The 25,258-nt window shown below is 38.9% G+C and overlaps 1 protein-coding gene across 8 annotated transcripts in view; it reads right to left on the bottom strand.

Annotated features, from left to right (window-relative positions):
• The window catches only part of ARHGEF28 (Rho guanine nucleotide exchange factor 28), a 264,414-nt gene that overhangs the window by 30,527 nt on the left and 208,629 nt on the right, over positions 1-25,258 (bottom strand). For 7 of the 8 annotated variants that reach the window (XM_015590473.1, XM_025047883.1, XM_025047885.1 and 4 more), the window contains 10 exons: positions 23,645-23,899; positions 22,025-22,101; positions 17,367-17,545; positions 16,278-16,369; positions 14,967-15,149; positions 11,416-11,547; positions 8,246-8,346; positions 5,398-5,436; positions 5,258-5,305; positions 554-1,036 (listed from right to left, as the gene is read on the bottom strand). In XM_015590473.1, coding sequence (XP_015445959.1) covers positions 554-1,036; positions 5,258-5,305; positions 5,398-5,436; positions 8,246-8,346; positions 11,416-11,547; positions 14,967-15,149; positions 16,278-16,369; positions 17,367-17,545; positions 22,025-22,101; positions 23,645-23,899 — 1,589 coding nt within the window. The remainder of the gene's footprint in view (positions 1-553; positions 1,037-5,257; positions 5,306-5,397; positions 5,437-8,245; positions 8,347-11,415; positions 11,548-14,966; positions 15,150-16,277; positions 16,370-17,366; positions 17,546-22,024; positions 22,102-23,644; positions 23,900-25,258) is intronic. The other variant, XM_025047884.1, reaches the window with a different exon arrangement.

Raw genomic sequence — 25,258 nt, 5'->3', positions numbered from 1 at the left:
TTGTCCAGTCATTAATTAGCATACTCAGATTAACTATTATTAGTGAAAGGGATTTTGAACTCGCTATGTCAAATTTACAAAAATAAGCTGAGAACAACAGAATAGTATTATACTTGTTAAATTCAGTACCTATAATGCAGTAGCTAATTGATCGACTAAAAGGTGTATCTACACAGAACTCTGAAGACTCGATCATATGAACAGGGTCCCTCAACTACAGGAGAGACAGCATGCGTATGGTAAGTGTTCCTCCAGGACAAACCTTATCTTACCGGGACAACTCAATTTAGCGTTTCTTCCCTTGGATAAGGGCGTCTCAGACTACAATGAGCCCATGATCCCAATAAGACCTAGGCCTTTCAAATTTCTGTATTTCAGATCGAGATGCAAAAGCATTGTCTCTGAAAGTTCCCAGCTTCTGCCACCTACATATTGAGTAACTCTTGTGAGCTCTTACATTAGAAGCAAAGAGACAGGGACCACCATGACTAAACCTGTCTTGGAGAGGCTAGGTGCCTTGCACACCGCTTTGCCAAGCACAGAAAAGCCGTACCTCTGTGCTTCCTGGAGAAAATGCTGCAGGAAGGCTGCTCTGCCGGCTGTGTTTCCAGCCGCACAGAAGGCTCTGCTGGGCCCGCACTCTCTCCCTCTCCCTCTCCACCAGGCGCTGGCCCTCCCTCAGCCGCTCCAGGTTCTGCTGGTACTCCTGGAGCTGCTGGCCCAGCTCCCCACGGTGCCTCTGCAGCAGCTCCTCCTGTGACTGGCACTCCCTTTCGCGCTCCTGCAGCCAGCTCTCCTTGGCCTCCTGTTCCCTTTGCTGCTGGTCACACCTGCGGTGCCAGCGCCGCTGGTCCTGCTGGAACTGGTGCTGGAGCTTGTGGATGTTGACCAGCTCCTCACGCTGCTTCTCCAGGTTGCGGTACTTCTCCTGGTCCTGGAAGGGGCTGCCTCGGAAACAGGGGCCAGAGGACAGGCTCTCCTGCTGGAGAACCAGCTTGTGGATCTCAATGTGGCTGTCCTGAATGGTCAAGGCGGCCTGCCGGAGCAGAGGGGAAAAAAAGTAAAGCCTTCCACATTGTTTGCCCTTTGGGTTGGAACTACTTCTCAACAAAAGGAGCACAAGCCAGTTATTATCTCCTAATATGGTTGTCCTTTTCTAAGGTCCGAAGACCGACGTCAGCACCTCACAGAGGCTTGTCTACATTTCCTCGTGGTATGGCCTCGAATTTACGTATAAAAGAAATAAAGCACAGAAGCAATACTCATTCCCCTCTTTTGGAAATGAGATTCGTTGCTGAGTTTTGGATAACATTAAAGCAACGCTTCTGAATAAAAACTCAGTGCATAAATTCACAAGACTCTGCATTCCCGTGCTATATCTCATTCTCTTTCAGAGTTCATGAGAATTAAGAATCTATACAAACCTGGTAGCATCCTTTATGTGAGTCTCAAACCAGAAATTACTTAAGCTACATTACGTACATGAAGACATAAAAATAAAAGTCAACCACTTGCACACTTTTGGTAAATAATCTTTTTACAGTATAATGTTCAACAATCGCAGTTAATATATTTGGGATCTGTAAGTGGTAAAGCTAGTCTTGTTACTATTATTTCTTTGTATTATAGCAGGAAGGTCATGCATAAAACACTAAGCTGAAATTCATTTGTTTAATAGATTGCTAACAGGAGGCTGGAATGATTAAGGGAACATAGATATTCTAAAGCCCAGAGGACATAACCAACCAGATTAAAAAAACATTTTGAGTTACGGTATCTGCCTATGAAAAGTTTGGCAGCATCACAGGAAATAATTGCCAAGATTTGGAAGGATTCCACAAACCAAACAAAAAAAATCTCTGTGAATGCCCTTGGAAGCTTTTAATTTTAAAAGTTCCCATTTAAAGTGCAAAGAAGCACGGAAGGGACACACTGAAAATAGCCGCATACTGGGTATATGTGTGTGTTTTGACTCATTATGAGAAATTATTACTCTCTTAGGGAAAAATTCACATTTTTCTTTCCTCAGAATTTTTAAAACTGTCCGTGTAGCAGATGCTGGGAAGATGAGGATTTGACCATTACCTCTTTGTTAGATCAGCAGTTTCCTATACTTTTGAAGGTTAAAGAATTAAGGTATATTTTAAGTTGGTACATGTCTTGGAATAAGACTTGAAAATGTATTCACCAGGCCTTTTGAAATAAAATTTATGTTTTTAAAATTGAAAATAATTTTTAAAATTGCAAATTCATATAAATATTTGATTAATGTCTTTTAGAAGTTATCACAAAGAGAACAATGAACATAGAGAATAGGTACTAATTACTTTGATCTTTATGAAATAATAAGCTATTCAGGACTCTGAGGACTTGGCTAGGGCAAATTGTAGACTATACCGCACCACTTAATTCTAAGAAATCCAAAGCTCATCAGTACAGTAAAACAAACAATCATAATTTTATATGTCAAAACTACCACAGGCAATGATAACTCTCACATAAGCATTACAATTAGTCTAAGTATTACCATGAAGAGTTTGTCACATCTACTTAACACTGGGAATAAGACCATTCTCTTCTGTAGCACAGAGGTGGGATTTGAAGACTGGGTAATAGTCACTTCACACTTAAAGTTTACATTCATTGATATTTAGGGTAGAGAACAGCACTTGCTTTCCAAGTTTAGGAAAATTCTCAATTCACTCTCTCTTAATTTTGCTGGAATAACTCTGTGTCCTTTCCTTTCTACTTTGCCTACACCTCATCTCTAACCCTGCTCTCCTAAATAGGGATCAAATTTCATTTTCATCTGATTCAAAAATGTTTATGTTAAAACTTCCATCATGCATAAGAGATTCAGCTTCAGAAGAGATAACTGTGCCATAAACAGAAATCTCTCAGAGCCCATATACTTAGACCATATCGAAACTTTAGTTAAGAATCACTATAGAATTTGATATTTCCCATGCTGCTTCAACCTAATGAGTTGCAAAAATTAGGTCATTTAGGTCACCTGGCTTTTCTGGACTTTGAATCCAGATAGGGCTGCTTTCAATGTTGGAAAGAAGAGATATGACTTTGTGAGTATTTTCATCAGAGATACTCAGTGTTTTTGTCTCTAAAAAAGTTAATGAACTATACTTAAATTATATCCTTTATTTCAAATTTAAAGGAAAGAATATTTGTTTTACATGATAAATTCGATCTTTAAGAGCATCTGCCCCAGACCAGCATATTTAATGTAAGACACTAAAGGTATTCTCACTAAATCTTGAACAAGACAAGGATGCTTACTATTACCACTATTATTTGATACATTTTCCGAAGTTCTAGGCAGAGCAATAAACCAAGAAAATAAAATTAATATATTTATTGAATAGCCATAATACCAGTTTTTTCAATTTTTTACTTTCTCCTCAGAATATTTCAAAGAATCAACAGAAAAACTATTAAAAGAAAAAACAAAATTCAACAAGTTGCCCATTTACAAAATAAACACATAAAAATCAATACTTTTATTATCAGCAACTTCCATTAGGGAAATTAATTTTAAAAAGTCCATTCACAATAGCAACAAAAAGACAAATATCTGGGAATAAACTTAGCAAAACAACAACTAGTACCTATATGCAGATTATCACAAAGCTTTCCAGTAGAACATAAAATAAGAGATGACTAACAACATGTTCTCAGACAAGAGGACTAACTGTTGCAAAAGTACCAATTCTCCCTAATTTAGTTCATAAATATAATGAGCTTTTAATTTAGCAGTTTTGGTAGAAAGGTAAGAAACTTGTCAGTAATTCCAAAGAGCTTATGGAAGAATATGCAGATAAGCATAGAAAAATAATGAGTTGACTAGTACTCCCACATATTCAAATGCAATCTCAAACTTTAATAATTAAGATAGTGGTGCTAGAGCAAGAATAGGGAGATGATGAATAAATAGAACATAAGAGAAAGAAGTTTTTATGCAATTGAAGTATAAAGAAAATATCAAACGTAACATAACTTCACATTTTTTTCTGGTGAAAATTTAAAGTCAGACTTAATTTTATTTTCTTTTTAATATTCAACAGGTATGAAATAAGAAGTATAACTGGCTAATAAACCAGTAGGAAAAAAAGTTTCATCTCAACAGTAATCCAAGAAAATGCAAATTAAGATAATCAGATACCTTGACCAATTTTTTAAATTGAAGAGTAAAGAGAGGCAATGTCTACTAAAAACCTAAAAACATAATTCTGGTAACTGCTCCTAAGGAAATACTTAAATATTTTCAAAGAGATTAGCGTACAAGGATATCACTAGAGTGTTATTAATACAGAAGTATAAACTATGAGGAATTGGATAAATACAGTTCACAGACTGGAATATTATACAGCCATTAAAAATTATGCTATAGAATAATCGCTGACATAAAAGGTATGTGTTGCAAGACTATATATAAAATGATTCTAAAAAACAGGAGGGATATATACCATCATGACAATAATTCTCTCTATAGACTCAAAAGTCATTTTACTTATTTGTATCCTCAAATTTTTCTACAAATGTGTCTACAATACCACCATTGCTTTGATATCTGTTAAAATATTTTTTAATCCACAAAATTAAGCAATTAGATGTATTCAGCCTTTCTCATGCACACCCTAAGGGATCATCCAAACTTATAAGCCTTAATGCAAACATGGTGCTTATGCTTGTCTTTCCTTGACAGACAGTAAGCCTTTTGAGGGTGGGCTTTGTGGTCCTTTTGCCTTTGTGTGCTGAGCCCTCTGCATAGCGCCCTGCACAGACAGAGCACTCAATAAATGTTGGGTGGATGAACAAACAAAAGAATGAAGGAGCATACGAATTATTTAACTGCTCTAAAGGCCTAAGGCCAACATGTGGAAGTGAAAAAAGTTTAGGCGTGAATTTAAGTTTTCAGCAGAAAATGTGAAGTCATGCTACACTCACCTAAAAGTTTCATTGTGAACTTCAAGCCAGATCATATTCATCAGTATTTTTAAAGATATGAACTGTTTTATGGTTTCAGAGAAGAATAGTAAAATATAGTAGTGGCGCTGCCTTGTGATTACAAAACCAGGTGAAGTTCAACACATCTAGCTGTTACAGCTGGGGGTTGGCATTCTTGTAAGATCATTCACTACCTTGCAAATGTTCTAATTTTTAAAGTATGGGAATCATCAAATAAAGTGAATTGCATTAAGAGAAACATTTACAAGGTCAAAAATGAGAGGAGCACAGTTACCTGAAGGCTATATAAGAGACGGGTTAAATTCTGTATCGCTTGTATAATCTGAAAAATAAGATCCTAAGTGTCAAATTCTTGAAAAAGCATTCATTATCCACAAATAAAGGATGGTTATATCTAAGATATGCATAGCTCACCTCTGACTGTGAAGAACCTGGAAAACTTCTATATTCCACCTAAAATACATAAAAACATAAGAAAATGAATAATCACTCTACTTTTGAAAGCTACACTGTAGTATTCCCAAATGTATGACCTTGGGCAAATCACTTCATTCCCTCTAAATTCCTCTATAGCGACTGCCTCCTTCCAGAAATCAAAGCCTATAGAACTAAACAACCATTTATTGAAGCCCCCTCTATGCAAACTCAGTATTTGAGATGCTTGGCAACTTTTCACCCAACCATCCCTGAAGACACAGGGAAGCGCTGCACACTCTCAGTGACAATATTTACCTTGTGCAAACCATACTGTAAACTGAGCTCTCTGTGCTCAGGTTGAAGCTGTCTCCCAGGCCAGTCTGGCCCTGGCATCTTGGAGGCCAGATTTGAAAGCTAGAGAACATCATGCTGGTGGTCTCTTACTCCCTTTCTCAATGTTTGAGATTCATGAAGCCCAAATAGCCAGTGGTAGGATGAAGAAACCTGACCTAGAGGTGATCCAAAAGGAGTCCTAAGCTGACCCCCTCCAGATCCCATCTCTCAGAATTCACTGGACTCTCTGTGATTGCCTTAGTAGAAGCACTACGGGCAGAGGCCATGAATGAGGCAACCAGGGATCATCTGCTCCTGAAACATGGAGTGTCTGCCTCATTCTTCATCTCTCTTCCTACACATTAAGGGCACATGTGGATAGTTTCTAACCACATGTGGAGGGTTTCTAGCTTCCAGAGTTGAACTGAACATTTGTCTATTCATTTATTGTTTGTCTTCCCTCACTAGGATATAAGCCGATGAGTAGCACAATTTCATCTGTGTATTCAACGCTATTATCTGCAAACCTAAGAACAATGCCTGGTATAAAATGGACACTAGTTCTATTCTATAAGTAAACATCAGGCACCTACTATGTACTCCACATCTTATGCTATGAAACATCATCAGATTCCCTGCCTTCCAAAAGCCCACAGTCTCCCATTGCTCTTCTTTGAGCAGCTTTAAAGTAAAATCACAAGTGCTCAGGTAGCCTTGGACTTCTTAAATTCAATTAGTTCAGGCAGAGGATGCCTTGATGAGCTAGCCAGATCTCTGCCCCCAAAATGCCAATTAAAGATTTCATTACTAACCAGCACCTCTTATAGGAGAAGGACAAAGGATGGAAAAGGAGATGAAGTTTATAATCATTACATTTGTGCCCACAAGATAATGGGGGATAAGAGCCCCCATTCTGTAGTGAGTTTTAGAATTCTCTCTGCATTTCTAGATCTGTCCTTGCTCCATACTCCATAGTTTTTGTAATAAAATATAGTACAATTTACGTTTTTTATATTCTATAAAAATTAGAAACATAGAAATGAGTTGAGTTATGCTACATATGATTACTTTTTTCAAAGAATCACCAGGTTTGATACAAGACAGGAATCTTTAATGTCATTTTTTAATGGAGTTGTTCTGCCACCTTGTGGTGAATGTACATAGCTGCGGTTAGTGATTTATATGGGGTATTTTGCCATTTGGGTTACACATTTTATTTTTTAAAAATTCTTTCAGAAATGCTTTAAAAAAAAAAAACTCTTACCTTAGTAAAAAATCTAATTACAAAATATCCATTCTACACTTTTTTAAAGTTTTATTTCAAGTGATCCTGCCCTATATGTTAATTCATTTGGTTTCTCCAAATGCCTTATGAATGGCAAATTTTTCCAGATAGGTTCATCCAAAGAGGAATCTAGACACCTAATCTCACTTACCTGTGACTTAATCGTGGAAAGAAAGACTTTAGGGGTAGAAACTACCACAGCTTTCCATTCAAGAGAAAATGATTACTAATCAACCTCCCTCCCCTTCTTTCCTCTAATACAAAAGCAGTTGGAGGCTGCAAGCTTAAGTGAAGTCTGCATTGTAAAGGAAGGAAACCAGGAACATTCTAAGAAGAAAAAAGTTAGAAAGCTTACAGTCAGAATAAGTGGAGTAAAATACTGCATATCATTCCGGTTTTCATTCTGGCCTATGAAGTTTTAAACATTTAAATCACAGGCATCTTTTTCCACAGATTTAAAAACAATCTTTAGATTTGGTTTCTCAATTATTTGTATATTTATACAGAGATATATAATACATAAAATGTTACACACATAGAGAGCTGACACTTGTCATTTTACCACATTAACACTTGTTGGTATTTGGCAATGCACCTAATTTTATTTTAGATAAAGGTAAATTCTTGAGCCCAGTGGATCCTGGGGAGGCCCACTAGCCAGCTCCCAGAATCGTGTTCTTATTACCACACTATTTCTGACGTCTCAGTTTCATTAGAAGTTAATAGGAAGTTTCATGCATTTTATTTTTACAAGAGAGTGTTATAACCTATGTTTATAGAGAAGAAAAGAAAGGTGAAAAGAAGCAAGCAAAATTCCAGTCAAATTATTTCTGCCACTTTAGCGCCACCTGGTGGGACAAAGGCCTGGATGCCCAGGACCACGCCTTGGCCAAGAGTTGCTGAATGTCGTGGGTGAAAAGCTAGAGGCTTCAGTGCGGACAGTGAAAGCGAGACCAGAAGAGAGCTCAGACACACAAATAAACATTCGAGTTTTGAATCTTTTTAATAACTTTTCATTTGGTTCTTTGTTTACACCTACATGATATAGGAGGAGCAAGAATATTGAAAGAGGAAACAAGTTAGAAAGTTTAAATATAAATATTGAAACAGAGAACAATTCAGGAAAACATTTTCATACGACTCTCAGCCATGGACAGACCAGGACCTGGGGTAATTTTATTACACAAAGTAACCCGGGCTATTTACTAACAAATCAGTTCACAATACCTTCTCCCCTGCATCAGAGACCGCCAAGTCGGTTCCCACACCCTTGGTCCCGGGATCCACATCCCAACAGCCTCTTCCTCCTGTCCCTTCTGTGACTAGTGCTGGAAGCACACCATTGAGACAGAAACAAAAAGGACATCATCAAACATCAGCCAGAGGACTGGGCTCTTTTGTACACAGCTGACACATTTCCGAGTAACGAACGTCACAAAATCACATGTATTGGATACTCTTAAAAGAGGTGCTAAAACAGCACAGAGCAACACAAGAGTCCCTGCTCTCGGGGAGCTTACACGCTAATAGATACCAAACTGACAAACGGCACCGATTATCACTCTTGCGGAGAGGTGTTCATGAGACGGTGGTGGTACTGACGGGGTAGATTCTACATCTTACTTTCATTTAATAGGAAAAAGCCGCCTGGGGAGGGTGAAATTGAGAACAGGTACTGCAGAACAAAAGCCAGGGCTGGCAGGCGCAGCTGCAAGGGGACAGGTCTGTGAAAGGCTCCCTGGTGGCCGGAAGGAGAGCAGCAGACCACAAACCCGGCTTAGAGGAAAGGCGTGGAGGAAAGGGGTCCTCCGGTAACAGCAGTGGAACATCTTTCTGAGCAGGGTGAAGGTGGCTAATACTTTATGGCCTCACAGTCACACACACTGAGAACCTGTCCCTATCTCCAACTAACTGATTTTTAAAAACAATTTCCGAGTGTGTTTTTTCCCTCACAATTCTTGCTTATGCTCTAAATTCACAAATACAATAAATACTGTATATTTAACCTATAAAAATGTAGAAATATTTCTAGTCCAATAGTATTTTTATATACACATACAGATTTCACTCTATCCATTAAATTTCTGTTAGCAGGATTTTATTTATTTATCCATGTGAACTCAGTTAAAACGTACACCATGCTCACCTTACACTGATTAAAACTAGAGCTTCCAAAGCCCTTTCACACACGGAATTTCATTGGAACCATGTCCAATCAAGACCCTGATGAAATCTTCACTCTGTGACACTATTTATAATTTTTTCCCCCACTACCATCTTGAAACTTTATTTCTGATGAAGGAAATACATTTTTCTCTTTGTTTAAATGAGAGTCCTCTAGGACACCAAGGCACTCTTCTATTACAAATAAATTTTTATTTAAGCAGAAACTGCTTCAAATTATATCGACTAAACTAAGTTCATTTTGCCCACGCCAGTCAACACTTATTCACTTATAGTGAAGGGACATTTTATAGAGACTTTTCTGTCTCTAAAAAATTGGTTCCTCCATTGGGTACCATTCTTAACTCAGAGAGATGACAAAAACATTACAAAAACAATTAGCCATTCTCTCTTTCTTCCCCCTCAAAAAAAAAAAAAAAAAAGAGAACCATCAAGTGGGAAAGGAGCCATCAAATGGGTGAGTCGATGAAGGCAGAAGACTGGAATATAGATCAGGTCTCTCTGTTCCTGTATTCAATTTCAGAGTAGATGAGAGGGTCTCCAGAATTTTTTAGGGAGTAGATTATACTCATCCACCTGGTTAGGTACATTGAGGACTAAACACAGAGGGCCTTGCTTGGTATATAAGCTCAGGCTGACATGAGCCTGACTCAGAAGGCCCCAGTCCTCAAAGTCAAATCCGGAACTGACCCATTCAGGAACAGAGCCTCATTTAAGAATAGTATTTTGCTCTCACCAACTTTATAAACGGAATCAAATTCTTGTAGCACCATGTTCTGGTCCAGCCAGAACTGAATAGGTCTTTGGGTAGCAGACCCCATTGACATGTCCCTGCCCCTCCTCTACATGAATCCTGGTATCAGGCCACTATAAAGAGCCTCTCAATAGTTCTGGCAGATGTCCTGAGCATCTCTGGGAGCTCATGGGAGATGTGGGTCCTGACAGAGAACTTTCACCGCCTGGTCTGCAGGGCGGGAAGGTCATGTACTCTGAGCAGCTGCAGCAGCAGAATGGAGACCCTCCCAGCTGTCCCCGGGGCGAGGCTGAGAGCAGCAGACCCCAACATGTATTTTTAGATAGAACTTCCTCAATGGCATAATGAGGTTCGTCTTTAAAAAGGAAATCACCCAGGGCAGTACAACTCCCCTGATGAATCTGGGCTGTGTTGAAATGAAAAACATATGTGCACATTCTGAAAATAGAAACCCAGGATTAGATAAAGCAGAACTTGAGAGGGTAAAATAATTACTGGTGCTAGTTAAATTTAAAAAAAAAAAAGTATAGAACTTAAAAACTGTATGGTTTCCATATATCTTAATTTACCAAAGGATGTTTTTAAAGACATTCCAAGACAATTTAATCCTCCAATCTCTAGCTACTAAAGATATTTTATCTTGTGCATATAAGACCTGGTGGGAGTGAGGTTTCTACTACCCGAACATAATAAAAAATATATTATTTTTTTTAAATATCTTCTTCTTCATGTTCTTATCTCAGAAACCTTTAGGGAATTAAGTATTTAGCCTCCAACTATACATATAATAATACAATTAGGTTCAGAGAAATTACTTAAATCAATTCTCTACGTTCTATTTCTCTGTATTTAAAAAATATTGAAACAGCATTTTTAAGAAATGATTTCTGACCTGAACTAAAGTGTATGACGACATTGGTCAAGAATCTTTTGGCACTTCTGCTTCTAACCATACCACCAAACCTCGTGTGTGCACGTGTGTGCCTGTGTTGGGGGTGTGTATGTGTGCGTGTGTGTGTGTCTGTGGTTCTACATTTCTGAATTATGCTTTTTCTCCATCGATGCATAGATTAAGTTAAAGGACTTGTTCTCTGATAAACTGCAGGGACCCTATTTCCAAAAAAAAAAAAAAAAAGTTTAAAAGTTCTTTCAAAACTATATTCAATAAGTTATACCAAAAACGAGGCAGGGTAGGTTTGGGGTAAGGTACAAAGCTTGCCTGGGTAACAGAGCAGTATAACCCACCAACTATTCCTTTAAGTCCTTGTCCTTGGAACAACGGTGTCATTATTACACGCAAAGGAGGCTGGTGTGTTTATTCTCAGCATTTTTCTAATTTTAAAAAACACATTAAGGCCTCTCCAAATAGAAACAGAGTTACTGCCTTTATTTTATACAAACACTATATGCTCCAGGGGTTGCGTTCAGGCTCATGGCAAAGGCCTGCGTTTTCACTTACAAGCAGTAGGTGGTCCTGGTGCATCATGAGGACTGAGTATGTCTGTCAAGGCAGATTCTCCACACCCTTCCTCAGATGATTGACAGGCATCACCCATCTGGGAGGACTTCACTGCAACTTGTAGACTCTCGGCTAAGAAGTAGGAAAACAAAAGTAAATTAAAAATTAAAATATATAATATTTAAATCTAGACGAGGAGTTAGCAAACTATATTTGGCCTGTGTCTGTTTTGATATGGCCCAGGAGCTAAAAATGATTTTATATTTTTAGAGTTGTTGTTTAAAAAATATTGAAACAGCATTTTTAAGAAATGATACACACACATGCATGTGCACACATACACACACACATAAAGAAGAAGAATATGTTGCAAAAACTGTATGTGGCTTGCAAAGCCTGAAATATTTACTCCCTGGCCCATTACAGAGAAAGCTTGCCAACTTACAATCTAGACCAAAACTTTAAGCATCATTTTGGTAGAGAATTCAATTAAAAAAAAAAAAAAGAAAAGTGCCATATAAAAATATCTCAAGTGCAACTTTCAGTAAATTAGTATGCTAAACATTCAATTAATTAAATATATCAGGCATTAGGATTGTAAGACTTACTCCGAAATATAAGCTATTCTTAAAAGAGTCTTTACCCAAACATGCCTTAAAAAAATAGAGATTCACACTCCTCACCCTAGACCTGCTGGATCAGATTCTCCAGGGGAAAAAGCAGAGGATTTGCACTTTAAACAAGCATCGTAGGCTATTCTTGGGCTATAGTAAGACTGGGAAACACCATACCAAGAAAGTGAAGTTTTTTATTTACAATAAAAGATTTTCAACTACCATGGAAAATAGTATCATTTTGAGGACCTTACAAATATTTCTAAAACACTCTGATGATTTAATTCAGCAAACGGAGCAGCTACTATGTTCTAGGCACTAATGGGCATCCAATAACTAGTAAGGAGAGTTTATAGACTGGAGGAAGAAAGAGACACAGACAACTATCTATACCATGCGTTCGCTGCTAAGTTCTATCGTCCAGATATTATAAAATGCTCTAGTAGCTCAGAGGAGCAGGAGGGTTACAATAGCTGGTGAGAGTTCTTAAAGAAGATGAACACTGAGCAGAACCTTGAAGAATGTCCTTTTTTTCAATGGTAATTCCCTCGCCTTGATAAGAATTCCCACTAAGTCTCTCAGCCTGGGTGTTGATAGTCAATGACTGAGGTGGATTTTCCAGCCTGTGGCAGAACCTCAGCTGCTCTGGATTCTCTTAAGCAGCTGGGTCTGCTTGCTGCTCCCCAGCACCTCCATCCCATGGTGGGCCAGAGGAATTCAAGCAGGTCAACTTACAATCAGGCATTAGGGACAGTTTTGGTGGGGGAGGACATGAAAGCCACTGGGTAAAATTAACAGTAGGTGACTTTTTCAATAAAGAGATCATCGAAGATAAGGAGAGGGTCATTGGTTCTTCTCAACCCATTTGAAAGTCCTTTTGGCTTTATTTCTAAAATATATCTTGCGTCTGCCCACTGCTTTCTACTTCCACTGTCAGTAATCCGGTCTAGACCAAGGCCCTAACATCCCTCATCTCAGCTTCTGTAAGTGCTTCCTGTCTCCAGGCAAATTAGTCTTCTTTCAATCTGTTCCCCATTCAGCAGTCAGTGTTCTTTTCAAGACAAAAATAAGACGATGCCACACCCATGATTAATGCTTTCAGTAACTTGCCATCAGTTTTGGAATAATTTCTTTTTTTTTTTAACCATGGCCCACAAAGATCTGGTCACCGCCCGCCTCATGGCAGTCTCCCTTGATCTTGCCAGCTTGGCCTTCCTTCTTTCCTCGAGCATGCCAAGCTCATTCTAGATGCAGGGACTTTGCACGTATTGTCTCTCTGCACAGTAATGGTCCTCCCTCAGACTTCTAGACAACTGGCTTCTTTTGTCTTTCAAGTCTCATCTCAAAAAATAATCTCCTCAGAGGGGTCTTCCCTGACCCCTGAAAAGCCTTCACCTCATTCTAATCCCATTACCTTATTTTCTTGTGAATTTCTGAAATGTTCTTGCTTCCTTGTGTGTTGTCTGTCTTCTTCCACTGGAAGGTTTTATGAAAGCATTACTGTTTTCTTAGCACCAACCACAGTGCACAGAATAGATGCTCAATAAATATTTGGTGAATGAATGAGTAAATCCATCAGCAGACCCCACTTCTGCCAACCTCTATGCCCTTCTAAAGACCTCAGTTTCCTCAACTTATGAAATTAAGGTGATAGATTCCATGAATTCTTAATTTTCTTCCAGCTAACATTTCTGAGATGCTAAGCCAGAGCTTGGCAAACTTTTCCTCCAAAGGACCAGAGAGTAAATATTTTAGGCTTTGTAGGCCATAACATCTTTGTTACACTATTCGTCTTCGCCACTGTAGCAAGAAAGCAGCCATAGATGATATGCAAACAAGCAGGCGTGGCTGTGTTCCAATAAAACCATATTTACAAAAACAGACAGCGGCACGCATTTAGTCTGTGGTCCGCAATTTACCAACCCTTGTTCTGAACAACAGCATTCCCTGCCTCTCTCTCAGGTGGTGGCCGTTTTACTTCCCAAACCCTTTGTCTCTATTGTCACTTCCAGACTATTAACCTCATTTCTCCCTTTAAATCCTCTTTTCCCTTAAAGTTCGTGCCATCAGATTATACCACTCACTGCCCCTCCTTATTGCCAGTCATTCTTCTACAGACTCCTTAAACATTTTGAGCTACTATTGCAACTCACCTCTTCCCCCCCCAATGCCACTCCTGTCAAAATTCTCAGTAATTCCAGTTCTATGAGCTTCCAAAACCCTGGCTTCTCATCTCCTTGACTCTCTCACCTTTGGTGATCTTGTCCTCTACCCTACCTCAGCCACCAACTCCCAGTTATACCCTAGACTTCGTCACTCTCTACATAGCAGAGTGTTTCATTTAAAACGCAAATCAAACCACTCCTCTACTCAAAACTCTATAATGCTTCCAGTCCTACTTAGAATGAAATTCAAAGTCGTTACCTCCTTCTGTCCGGATAATCTGCATCCTAGTTAACTCTGACTCATCTCTGAATACTCCGTACCCCTCAAGTCACTCTACCTGCACCGTCCTCCTTGCTGTTCCCCAAAAAAATCTGGCACTCACCTGCCTCGGGGCCTTTGCTCTGCTGTTCCCTATGTCTAGAAAAATCTTTTCCCAGACAGATATCTATTTGGCTTTCTCAATTCCTTTGTGTTTGCTTACATATCGAAGGGGCCTTCACTGGCTGGCTACCCTGTCTAAAACAGGACCTCCCCAACTCCATCAGTCTTTATCCCCCATACCCTACTTATTTTTCTTCATAGCACTTGACATAAGCTGATATATTTATATCCTTATATTTCGCTATTTCTGTAATATAAATTCCAGGAGAGTCAGGACCTTGTCTTATTCTGCTGTATCTTCAGCACCAAGACCGCCATGCACGGCTCTTAGTAGGTCCTCAATAAACATTTTCTAAACTTGTCACATCAAATCCTTTGGAAGCAACTTGCCTTCTCTCAGTGCTGCGGCCAGCAGGGAGGCCGCCTGGGGAGGCTCCCCAGGGTCCGGTTTAATGAGGAGGTGGGGCTCGAGATGGGCATCCTCAAATCCACTCAGCTCTCCAAGTTCAGCATAGATATGCAGCTTCTCCTCCAAATAGGTACAAATTTGTTGGTCCTGATTACTGAGTATATCTGTGAAACAGTATTTAGCACAAAAGGTTATTATATGACTATAATGATTAATATGAACATTCAAGTTACAAGAAAAAGATGTTGCTGATTAGTAAGCAGGTAAAATTCAAGTTATTGGGTGGGACAGATCCAAGTTCAAATCTTAACTATTTCATTTAGTGACTGTAGCCTCCAGCAAAAGACTTAATTCTCTGAGCTTTCATTATCTTTTCTATAAATAAGGCACTCGATATATGTCTGTTTCCTTTTCCATTCCCCTAATTCCAGAAAAACCGCAAAGCTGTTCTTTGTTCGGGCTGTTTTCTAAATATTAAGCTCAGGAATGAAATCGAGGTGGCTTGTCCATAATGAGGGATACCCACAGGGGAAAACAATGCAAAGGCCCGAAACGGCTCAGGCTTCAGTCAGCCTTGGTCAAAACCAAACACACTGGTTTACGTTTTTATTTCTAAACATCCAATTTCTTTGACCACCTTTTCATGCATCATTTTTCTCTGATTTCAACATGTCACAGCTTAAAGGGATCTTAACCGGCATCTAATCCAGGGGTGTCCTCTCTGCCTCAGAATCACCTGGGGAGAGTTTAAAATACTGATGTCTACTCCCTCACTCCCACAGGTTCTGAGTGAATTGGTTGAGTCTGGGGTCCAGGCACCAGAATTTTTAAAGACCTCCCCCAAGTGATGCTAATTCCAGCATCACTGATTTAACCTCATTTTCTTGCTTTGTGGACTTGGAAACCAAGGCCAGGAGCTACTTACTACTGTGTTCCTTGTTCAGAGTCACACAACAATGACCCGACAGTGCTGGGACCCAAAATTAAACCACTGGATAGCAACTGCAATGCCCATCTGTGCCACACTGCCCACAGTTACTATTTCATATACGTTATGTGCAGAATTTTAAAATATATATTTTTTTAATCATTAAAGAAGAAGGAGAGGGACATCTTATCTGAGCACGACCAGTACCAGTACTTTTTTTTTTTGAGAGTAGTTAAGGTAGGCCTTGGGTACGCAGAATGAGATCAACCATTCAGTCCTAGCTTCTCGTTCACGACGCCTGCGCTTTCTCCACGTCCACGAACAACACCACGACGAGGGAGCCAGAGTTTCCTGTGCCACGCACCTTGACATTGCTGAATTTTGGCCACTCTTGCTTCCGCTTTCCGCCTCTCTTCATCAGATTCACTTGTCCTTCCTCCTTCCTCTTCTGGGCAACTTTAAAAGACAACAGCCAAGAGAGACAACCGAAACCAGTCTGAGTATCTTCAGGTTCATTAGAAAGACACAGGAACTTGGCAGTAGAATTATTCGAAGAAAAATTCAGCCTGAAGAGAATCTGTCATGCCCCCAGACCAAGAGATTTGCTTTTCTTGAGCAAATAAAGGACCCTGCATACTATAACATAGCTCTCAAAGTCAGCAGCATAGAATGATTCAACTATTTCAACCAACAAACACACACATACACACAAAAACATACTCATGTACACACACATACAATAATAATAGATACAACTAAAAATAATAATTTTGCTTTCTACTACATTTGGAAAGTTCTATTCTTAAGGGATTAAAGTAGAGGAATTATAGAAGGTGGAAGCGGGGTGCCAGGTTGAGTAGGGTACATTGGAAATGCAGGAATTTTATGTAACATCATTCGAGATCTAAATAATCAAATTAAGAATGATCACCCATCGACCTCTCCTACCTATTGTCCTTGCATAATAATGAGAAGTAAGTTGACTTTGAACACTAATCTAAAAACATTTATTGAATGATCCTTCAGAATTCAGCAAAGAGAGAAACAAAACACATTCCCTGCCCTCAAGGAGCTTCCAATCTAATAAGAAAACATACATACATAAAAAAGATAACAGGTACAAGGCAGTGTGACAAGCATGAAATAGATGCTTTAGAGAGCAGGTGTTAAAAAAATTTCAGGCAAGAAAGACACCACCGGAACTGAAGAGGTCTTCACGAAGGTGAGCCATGAGCTGCACCAACGATGGGCAGGATTCACGCAGGCAGAGGGGAGATGGGGGGTGCAGGGAGGTGCAGAGAAGAAAGCTGCAGATGAGAGGCTATCACAGGCAGGCGCAGGGGAGCAGACCACGCTGGCTGAGGCAAAGTTTTCATGCAAGGAGACACAGTCAGAATATTTTCCCCAACTGAACAAGTCCATTTCCTGGATTATGGACAGAAGGAAATATTACCTTTCGACGGCCTGTTGGATCCGTCTCATCCAGTTATTTCGTTCCTCCTTGGAACTGGTATGAATTTCATACATCTCAGGACCAGCAGATGAAGCACTGATCAGAAACATTCCTCTCTCCTCATTAGCAACTTCTCTAGCAATAAGCTTTTGAAGGGAAATAACGGATGGCTTCTGATCCTATGCAAAATAGGAGGGCGTGCAGATGAAACGGCATCCTGTCTTAAGTAAGGGTCTCACAAAACACATTAGCTAAGGCAAGCAATAGTATCGGGCAAACCTTAATATCATGTCAACCTTTTCCAAAGAGCTGTGGAAGTTGGTAAGGTCTCTAATGGAAAGACTATGGTGAAGAGAGGATGGAAAAAAATAATACAGGAGAATGTTTGTCCTTAAGAATTGGTGATTTAAAAGGACAACTTTAAAAAAGAGAGAATAATCAGAGCATTAATTTAAAAAACCCAAAATGCCATAGTCAGGGGTCGAGTGAGTGGTTTTTCTAGAAGGGTATGGATAAGAAATAGTACATCGACTATTACAAAGAGATTGAGATGGAAGACCTAAAGAGTCCATTGGATTTGGCAGGTAACAGCAATACTTTTTTAATAACGTGATGGGTACAGCACCGAAGAGTGGACTATAAACATGAAAGGCAAAAATAAAGAGGTAAGACTTTAGATTACTCAGACGTCTTCTGATATCATAGGAGAACAACAACATAACTTCAATAGTTCTACCTGCAAACTTCTCTTCTTCCCACCAACCAGGTGAGCCTTTGGTGGGCAGAAACAGGTCTAATTCATCTTTAATTCATCTTCGCACACCTAGCATGGTGCTTTGCATAGAGCAGGCACTCAATAAATGTCTGTAGAACTAGATTTAGCTTAATCCCTTCAGAGGGGAATAGGAAAAATGTCTAAAATCCGGCATCCAACCCATGATTAAATCACCACTTCTACCAACATTTACAGCGATCCTTCAATGTCCAATTCAAAGATGAATAAGACACTGATAATAACAACATAGGTAGCCAGCTGTAGTTGAAAGAATAGTCAAAAATATGCCTGCAGCATGATTAGTTTTGGGGGTAAATGTAAAGAATCTCCTTTGGTTAGTGGCTTCTACCACTGCTTATAGAGTCGGTTGCAGTGTGTGGTTTGGCTTCTCCCTCATGGACTGAGCAACACCTTCATCCAGAGCACATCCACCGCTTACTGCTGACTCCTCAGTGCTGGCTTTGCTCTCCCAGCATCACTCGACTCTACCACATCTGAAGCTGTATGCAAGAGTCTGCCCAGAGTACCTCTTCATCCCTGTCCTGCTCTCTAGTTAGGGAGAGCTCCTGCGTACTGTTGACATCCCTTAGTCGATTACAGATCTACTAAGACCTTATTTCCTTTCCTTCTTTCTGTGCAGTTTTAACTTCTTCATCTTACACTTACATCTTACACTTCATCTTTTTACACTTCATCTTACAGTGTAAAAAGCCTCTGTAAGAAAAGAGGCAGAGTAGGTTTGAATTGCTCGAGGCATAAGCAAGAGTGAAATTATTTGATCCAGTTGGTTAGTGTCACAGCAAGAGGGGAGATAGTGGGGTCAGATATTTTTAAATGAAAAATAAATGGGTAGAAAGTAGCATCAATTAAATCACCATCAGACCAGGATGATGGCATTAGGGACATGCCCATCATTATTCATACTAATCACACATGAACATCAGAGATGATCAGGAATTTAAATTAAATCTCTAGGAATGGAGGTAACATGTCTACTTTGGAGACCAATGTCAAAAACCGATGGTGCAAAGGCTTAACCCAGACTGCAGAGATGTTTCATTTGTGACATAGCATTTAAAAACCAGATTTTTTTGGACTCGTTGTCAATAATTAAAAACTGGGGGATTCCGCTTAAAAATTTCTAGACTTCTGGGTTCTTGGGAAAAGCAGAAGATTAGCAACTCTGGGCCCATATACTCATTCAAAAACACGCTATACCTGAACAATCCTGTCCTCTTTGAGACGGGGCATGTACTTGCCAGTTCACGTTACTTTCTACCACTTTCTATAGGCTTCTCGATACCAAGCTCACTCCAGTTCACTCATTTACATTCCTGCCTAATTTCTATAGGCACTGGAGTTGAAACCTCTGCCAGAGAGGAAGCGGAAAAGGAGCTGCTACCTTCAGCCCATTGTTCTGACATATCCATTTGTGATTCCAGTGTGGCTTATTCTATTAGTGGGCAATTCTATTCATGATTCCACTGTGGTAACAAGACCTAAAGGTCACTTCCTATTTTGAACTTGCACTTGCACATCTACAAGTTCACTTTGTCTTTATTATTGACCATTCATTTTGAAATTACCTTCTTTGAAATTCAAGACATCCTCCTAGACTCAGTATTCCAGGATTTAGTAAATACATCTACTTTTTCCTATTCATTTCGTAGATTTGGATCCTACTGCCATTTCCAGCTGAGTCCTCTTTAAAAACAAACAAAATTATCTTGTAGGAAGCTACTCCAACCTCTTGCTACTTTCAGCTCCTTATCTTCTGGCCATTTCCAAATTCATCATGTCCTCCGAAACATACAGCAAGCATTTACTTAAGAAGTTTTTCTAATAGTACAAGAGAGAGAATCTCACCTGTGGGTATTAGTGTGAAGTTAACTTTCTAAAATTCTAAGGTGAGAACTAGGAAATCCAGATATTTGTATACTCCTAGCCAACACATCATTTCCCGTAAGATGTTAATTATAAAATATTTATGATACATGGGCTGTGACAACTAAATATATGATGAAACGAAAAAGCATATAATTGAAGAGTGCACTTGAATCTTTTAGGATAATGCTCTCTTTTGCTTTCTGACATCGGCAAGGGCTTAGCTGGCCTTTGTGAAGGCAGCTACATGCCAGGCTAACATCTTCAGGAAGCAGTTACTGCTGTCCATTGCCAAACACACTCTACCGAGAGGAGCTAAGTTGTGGCTGCCTTCAATTTGGCATTCGGTGGATTGCTTTCCTTACTGAATGGTAAATGTGGTCTATGGGTGGCACAGGTAATCCTTCAAGATGATAGATAAGAGAGACAGATACATATTTCAAGTAAATCATCACTGCTTGATCTGAATCCATATGCTCTGTTGTCCTACAAAAATAAAATAGCTGCCTTTATGCTGTGTCTAATTCTTGATCCATCAGCAGGTCATTTGGCCTATAATACCATCCAAGAAGTACAATTTTCTTCTCTTTCAGGTCTTTGGTTTTGAAGTAACCTTTGTTTCTATACAGGTGTGGAATAAATCTGTATTCTCTCCCAGCATGGTCCTCACCAACCCACAGGTCAAACAAAATGGTCCCACCTTCTCACTTATTTATTCTTTTTTTATTTCTTTTCAGAGCATCCCAGATAACAGCAGAGAGGAGCTGCTAGACAAATCAGTAGGTTATCACAAAATTTGCAATATATATAGTTCAAAAGAATAAGAGACATGGGTACCTGTTTAAGGCCTCTTGTTATCCTCTGGTATAGCTTTGTGAAAGAATCTCTGACCTTCATAGAACTTGGCATCATTATAGATGATAAGAGACAATGTGCTGAACAGGGTGATGAAACCTATTCAGCCAACCTGACAAGCACAGATGGGCAGGTAAGGCCCTGCACTAACCTCTTCCTCCCTATCACGCATCACTGGGCAGACATGCTTCTTTGTTTTCTTTGAGCAACATAACAGAAGATTTTAAGCTTTGAATTTGCCAAAACTGGTTGGCATTGATAATATCTGTTAATGGTACCTGAATATCCTATCAGTCAATGGATGATAAACACTAGCATTTTAGAGAGCCACTATTATACTGTCCACATTGGCACTGTATACTAGATGCTTTCCTCTGACACGGCCTGATGCTCCATGATGCTGATAAGGAGTTAATTGATAACTCCTTGTCATCAATTATCACTTGATCTCCCTTCTTTAAGAGAGTCTTTTTGGACCACAAGATGGTGTGTAAGAAATGTTATAAAATACTGGTTTTACTGCTAATCTAGCTGTGCTGGCAATAAGATTAACATAACACACTATAAAGATATGTGTTCTATATATAGCCTTAGTAATTGGCAACTATTATAGTAGAGGAAAGAATCTTCTTTAAACCTCAGATACCGGGATGGTGTTTTCTGTTAGTTAGAAGGAACTTCATGACAATTATGAGTGGGTTAGCAATAGGTACAGCAGGCACCATCCAGTGGAAACAGGGCAGCAAAGTGCCAGAGTGACCAGCATTAACATCTGAGAAGTCAAGGGGGATGGTGTCTGGAGGAAAGACCAAGCTAGCCAGATGGCAGATGGTCACCTGGGGGGAAGTGGGGATTAAGACAGTGCCTATTCACTCACCAGTACCAAAGCACTTCAATATTTTTATAACTGGTTAACCTACTGAACCAGATGACTACCTGTGCTGGGTGTGACAACTCAACACTTACGCTAGTTAAATCCAATTCAATGCTTGTTATAAACAACACAATTGCTAATTATAATGGGAATATGGTAAGGGCATATTTTTGCCAAAGACTATTTAATGTCTCTAGGAATTTCAGGCATATTTCAAGGAGATATGGGATTAAACCATTTAAAATATGCATCACATGGCCATATACTTACAACAGCTGCAAAGATGTATTTCTGATCTTTTTCTTGTAAAAAGAGCAGCACATCAGTTAGAAGTAGAGCTAGAATATCTTCAAAGGAAAAACATTACTAGTATTAATGAAGCAAACCACAGTTCAAATGTCATTATTAAATATTCTGATTTCATGCTTGAAATTTAAATAAATTTATCAAAAATAAAAGACTAAGATTTAGTCTAATTATGAAACTTATTAAAAAAACACCTGTATTATGATAGCCAAAGATAATATTTTATAGATAACAAGCTGTGTTTAAATGTGCATGTTCCTGTGTGTAACTATAAGTATTGCTAAACCTCCAGCAAAATTTAATGTAGCTTTCAAAATGGAAGAAAAATATCCAATAAAAAAGAAGGTTCTAACAGAATGGAGCGAGCCTTTACCTTTATATGGAAAAAGGTGCTTAATTAAAAACATTAGAGGGCAGCTTCTGCCCTGAATTATATATACAAATCTGCTATTTTGTTCCATCTAGATCTGAAGAAAGTTTGAGATCCTATATTTCCCTTACAAATTGTTCACAAGAACCTGTCTTCACTATACCACTGAACACTCTGACACAGTTATCAAATTATTTATTCCTGTAAAGGGATACAGAGCAAATGACATGGCGCCATAGGATCTACAGATTGTGGTTAATATTTTAGTTTGGTTAATATTCTAATTGTGGTTAATGTTTAGCTTCAATTTGCTGATCAACAAAGCCCATTTCAGTCATTTGTTGCAACCACCACCAACACTTGATAAACATCCAATGGAAATAACAACCTCTCATTGCTTACCTCAGGAAGTTAAGATGTATTAAAAATGAGGAGAGCAGACCAGTGGTTCTTAACTCTGGCTGTGCAGCAGACTCACCTGAGAGCTTTTAAGCATCCCTATATTTGAGCTTCATCTCCAGAATAATAAACTAAGAATTTCTGGGAGAAGTTGTGAGCATTAGTAAATTTTTTAAGCTCCAGAGGTGACTCAAGTGTGTGGCCGGAGTTGAGAAAGCTTTGATCAGGCAAGGTGCTAGCTACAGAATCAGCCCTTAAGAATCTCAAAAAAAACTGTTTTAGACTCTAACCAGATTAACAGGGTCAAGTTAATGCCCATTAGCAAACAGTAGCACTGAGGAAGCACTTACACTAATGCAAATGTGTCTACTTATGCAGTATATTGCTCAGAAACGAAGATGACGTACAGAGCTGAGTTCTTCCCTCAGTGGGCTGCCAGTCCCAGGCTGGCCTGGCAGACTCCAGGTGGACAGGGGTACTGTTTCACTTTCAACACACCACAGCTGCCAGATTAATACTTCTGTGCCAATTATTAGCAGAATTCTCATTTCCTTTGATTCAAACATCACAAACTTGTGAATTCATAAAATATATATGATGGCTTTTGCTTGGGAGAATGAACTCCCACCAAAGGTTTGTAGCATTGGCCACGTTTGCCTATGGAAGTTCACAACTTGATCCTATAGGAATCCTTCCACTGACCCAGGGTTTGTGTGTGTGCCTGCATCTCTGAGTCACTTTTCTTTTGAAAATCGGTACTCTGTTAAGTAACATGTATGAAAGAAAAGGAAATTGATCTGTTAGAGACACAGTACCTTTGAAACGGCCAGTAGCAGTTTTCCAAAAAACAAAGCCATCATATAACAGAGTCCTTTCTTTGCTTATCAGTGCCTGCTTCCTGAACACATGGCCATTTTTGAGCTTCGTACATGTTTTGTTTTCAATCTTACTTAGGATCTCAAGCCATTTTTGGTTTTTCTCATATTCGTTGACTTTTAAATCCACTGCTGCAATCATGTCCTTAATTAAGCAAAGAGCTTTGCATAAGTCTTTATGTTCTTCAGTTCTTTCTGCATGGGAAAAAGAAAGAAAGAAACACTATACAATAAGCCAGAGTGCTAAAGAAGACAATTTTTTCCCCTATAGTTTTAAATAGTTAAATGTGTAATCCAAATAGCAAAAAATCTCATAACAAAAATATTGGATTAAAATCCAAATACTAGGTCACTCTGCATCCCTCTCCCAAAAAGAAGCGTGAAAATATTTAATTACGAAAGATTTACAAAAGATTTATCAAATGTGCTTCAGCTGAAACGCTGTGCAAATAGGATATCTGATTTCTAGGGACTGGTTTGACCCTTCCCCTAGAACAGGGAATGCGTTATAAATCCTAGCCTAGGCCTTCCTTCCACCTTCCCAGACAGAGGTAATCAAGTAATCCCCAAACCGAGTTTCTCAGAACTTAACTGAGCTGCAGGCCCACATTGCGGTCCTTTCATAAAATGAAGCTGCAGGGTGCCTTGAACGGGCCCCAGACTCTTGCCTTCCTGAATTTGTTCCTCCATAAAAATAATACTCAAAATTATATTTAATAACTGCATTCACATGAAGATGAGTATATTAATAATATATATTAAACATTTTTTGAACTAAAATATTGCACCACAGCACTGTGCCTAGTTAGCCATGCTCATGCCACAAGAGTAAATAATCATCGGTTCCAATTGTTATTCTTTAAAGCACTGTCCACCTGCTCTTATCTCTGGATTATCTTGAGAAAAAACTCTGGAGGAGTTTCTATAACGACCTCTTGAAACTCCAGATGAAACTGTATATACCTATTTCCTATATTTGAAGATAAAAAAAATACCTAGTTAGTGTTTATTGAGGCAAATGGAACTGAAAGGGGAAGTTTCAGGAGGTTAGAAGATACTAGAAGGAGAGGAAAAAAAGATTGGCAGAGAAAATAAAAGGTTCTTTAGAACCCAGAACATGCAGAAGTAGCAGTCAAGTGGATTGAGAACAAGTCTTCCAAATGGTCTAAACATTTCCAGGTTTTAAATGTCTTAAATACATATGTATATGTATATGTATTTGTATATGTATATATGCATGTATGTGTGTATGTGTGTGTGCATATATATACATATACATATATATACATATACATACATATATGTATACATATATATATACATACATATACAATTATATAAAATTATGTGTGTGTGTGTGTGTGTGTGTGTGTATGTATAAAATTTTGTCAGAAAACCTCAAGGAACAGATCCAGATATCCATTTGTAACCAAAAAAAAAAGATTCTTTTTCACTGTCCACGAGAAAATACAGCTCACCACTTTATCTATTGCCCACTAAGCAGCACCACCCCCCAAAGATTTTTCTTTCTAAAGAGCGTATTTTATAAATAGC

Source organism: Pteropus alecto, unplaced genomic scaffold (assembly GCF_000325575.1).
Source record: "Pteropus alecto unplaced genomic scaffold, ASM32557v1 scaffold20, whole genome shotgun sequence".
Taxonomy (NCBI): domain Eukaryota; kingdom Metazoa; phylum Chordata; class Mammalia; order Chiroptera; family Pteropodidae; genus Pteropus; species Pteropus alecto.
This window is presented reverse-complemented; position numbering and strand designations above follow the sequence as displayed.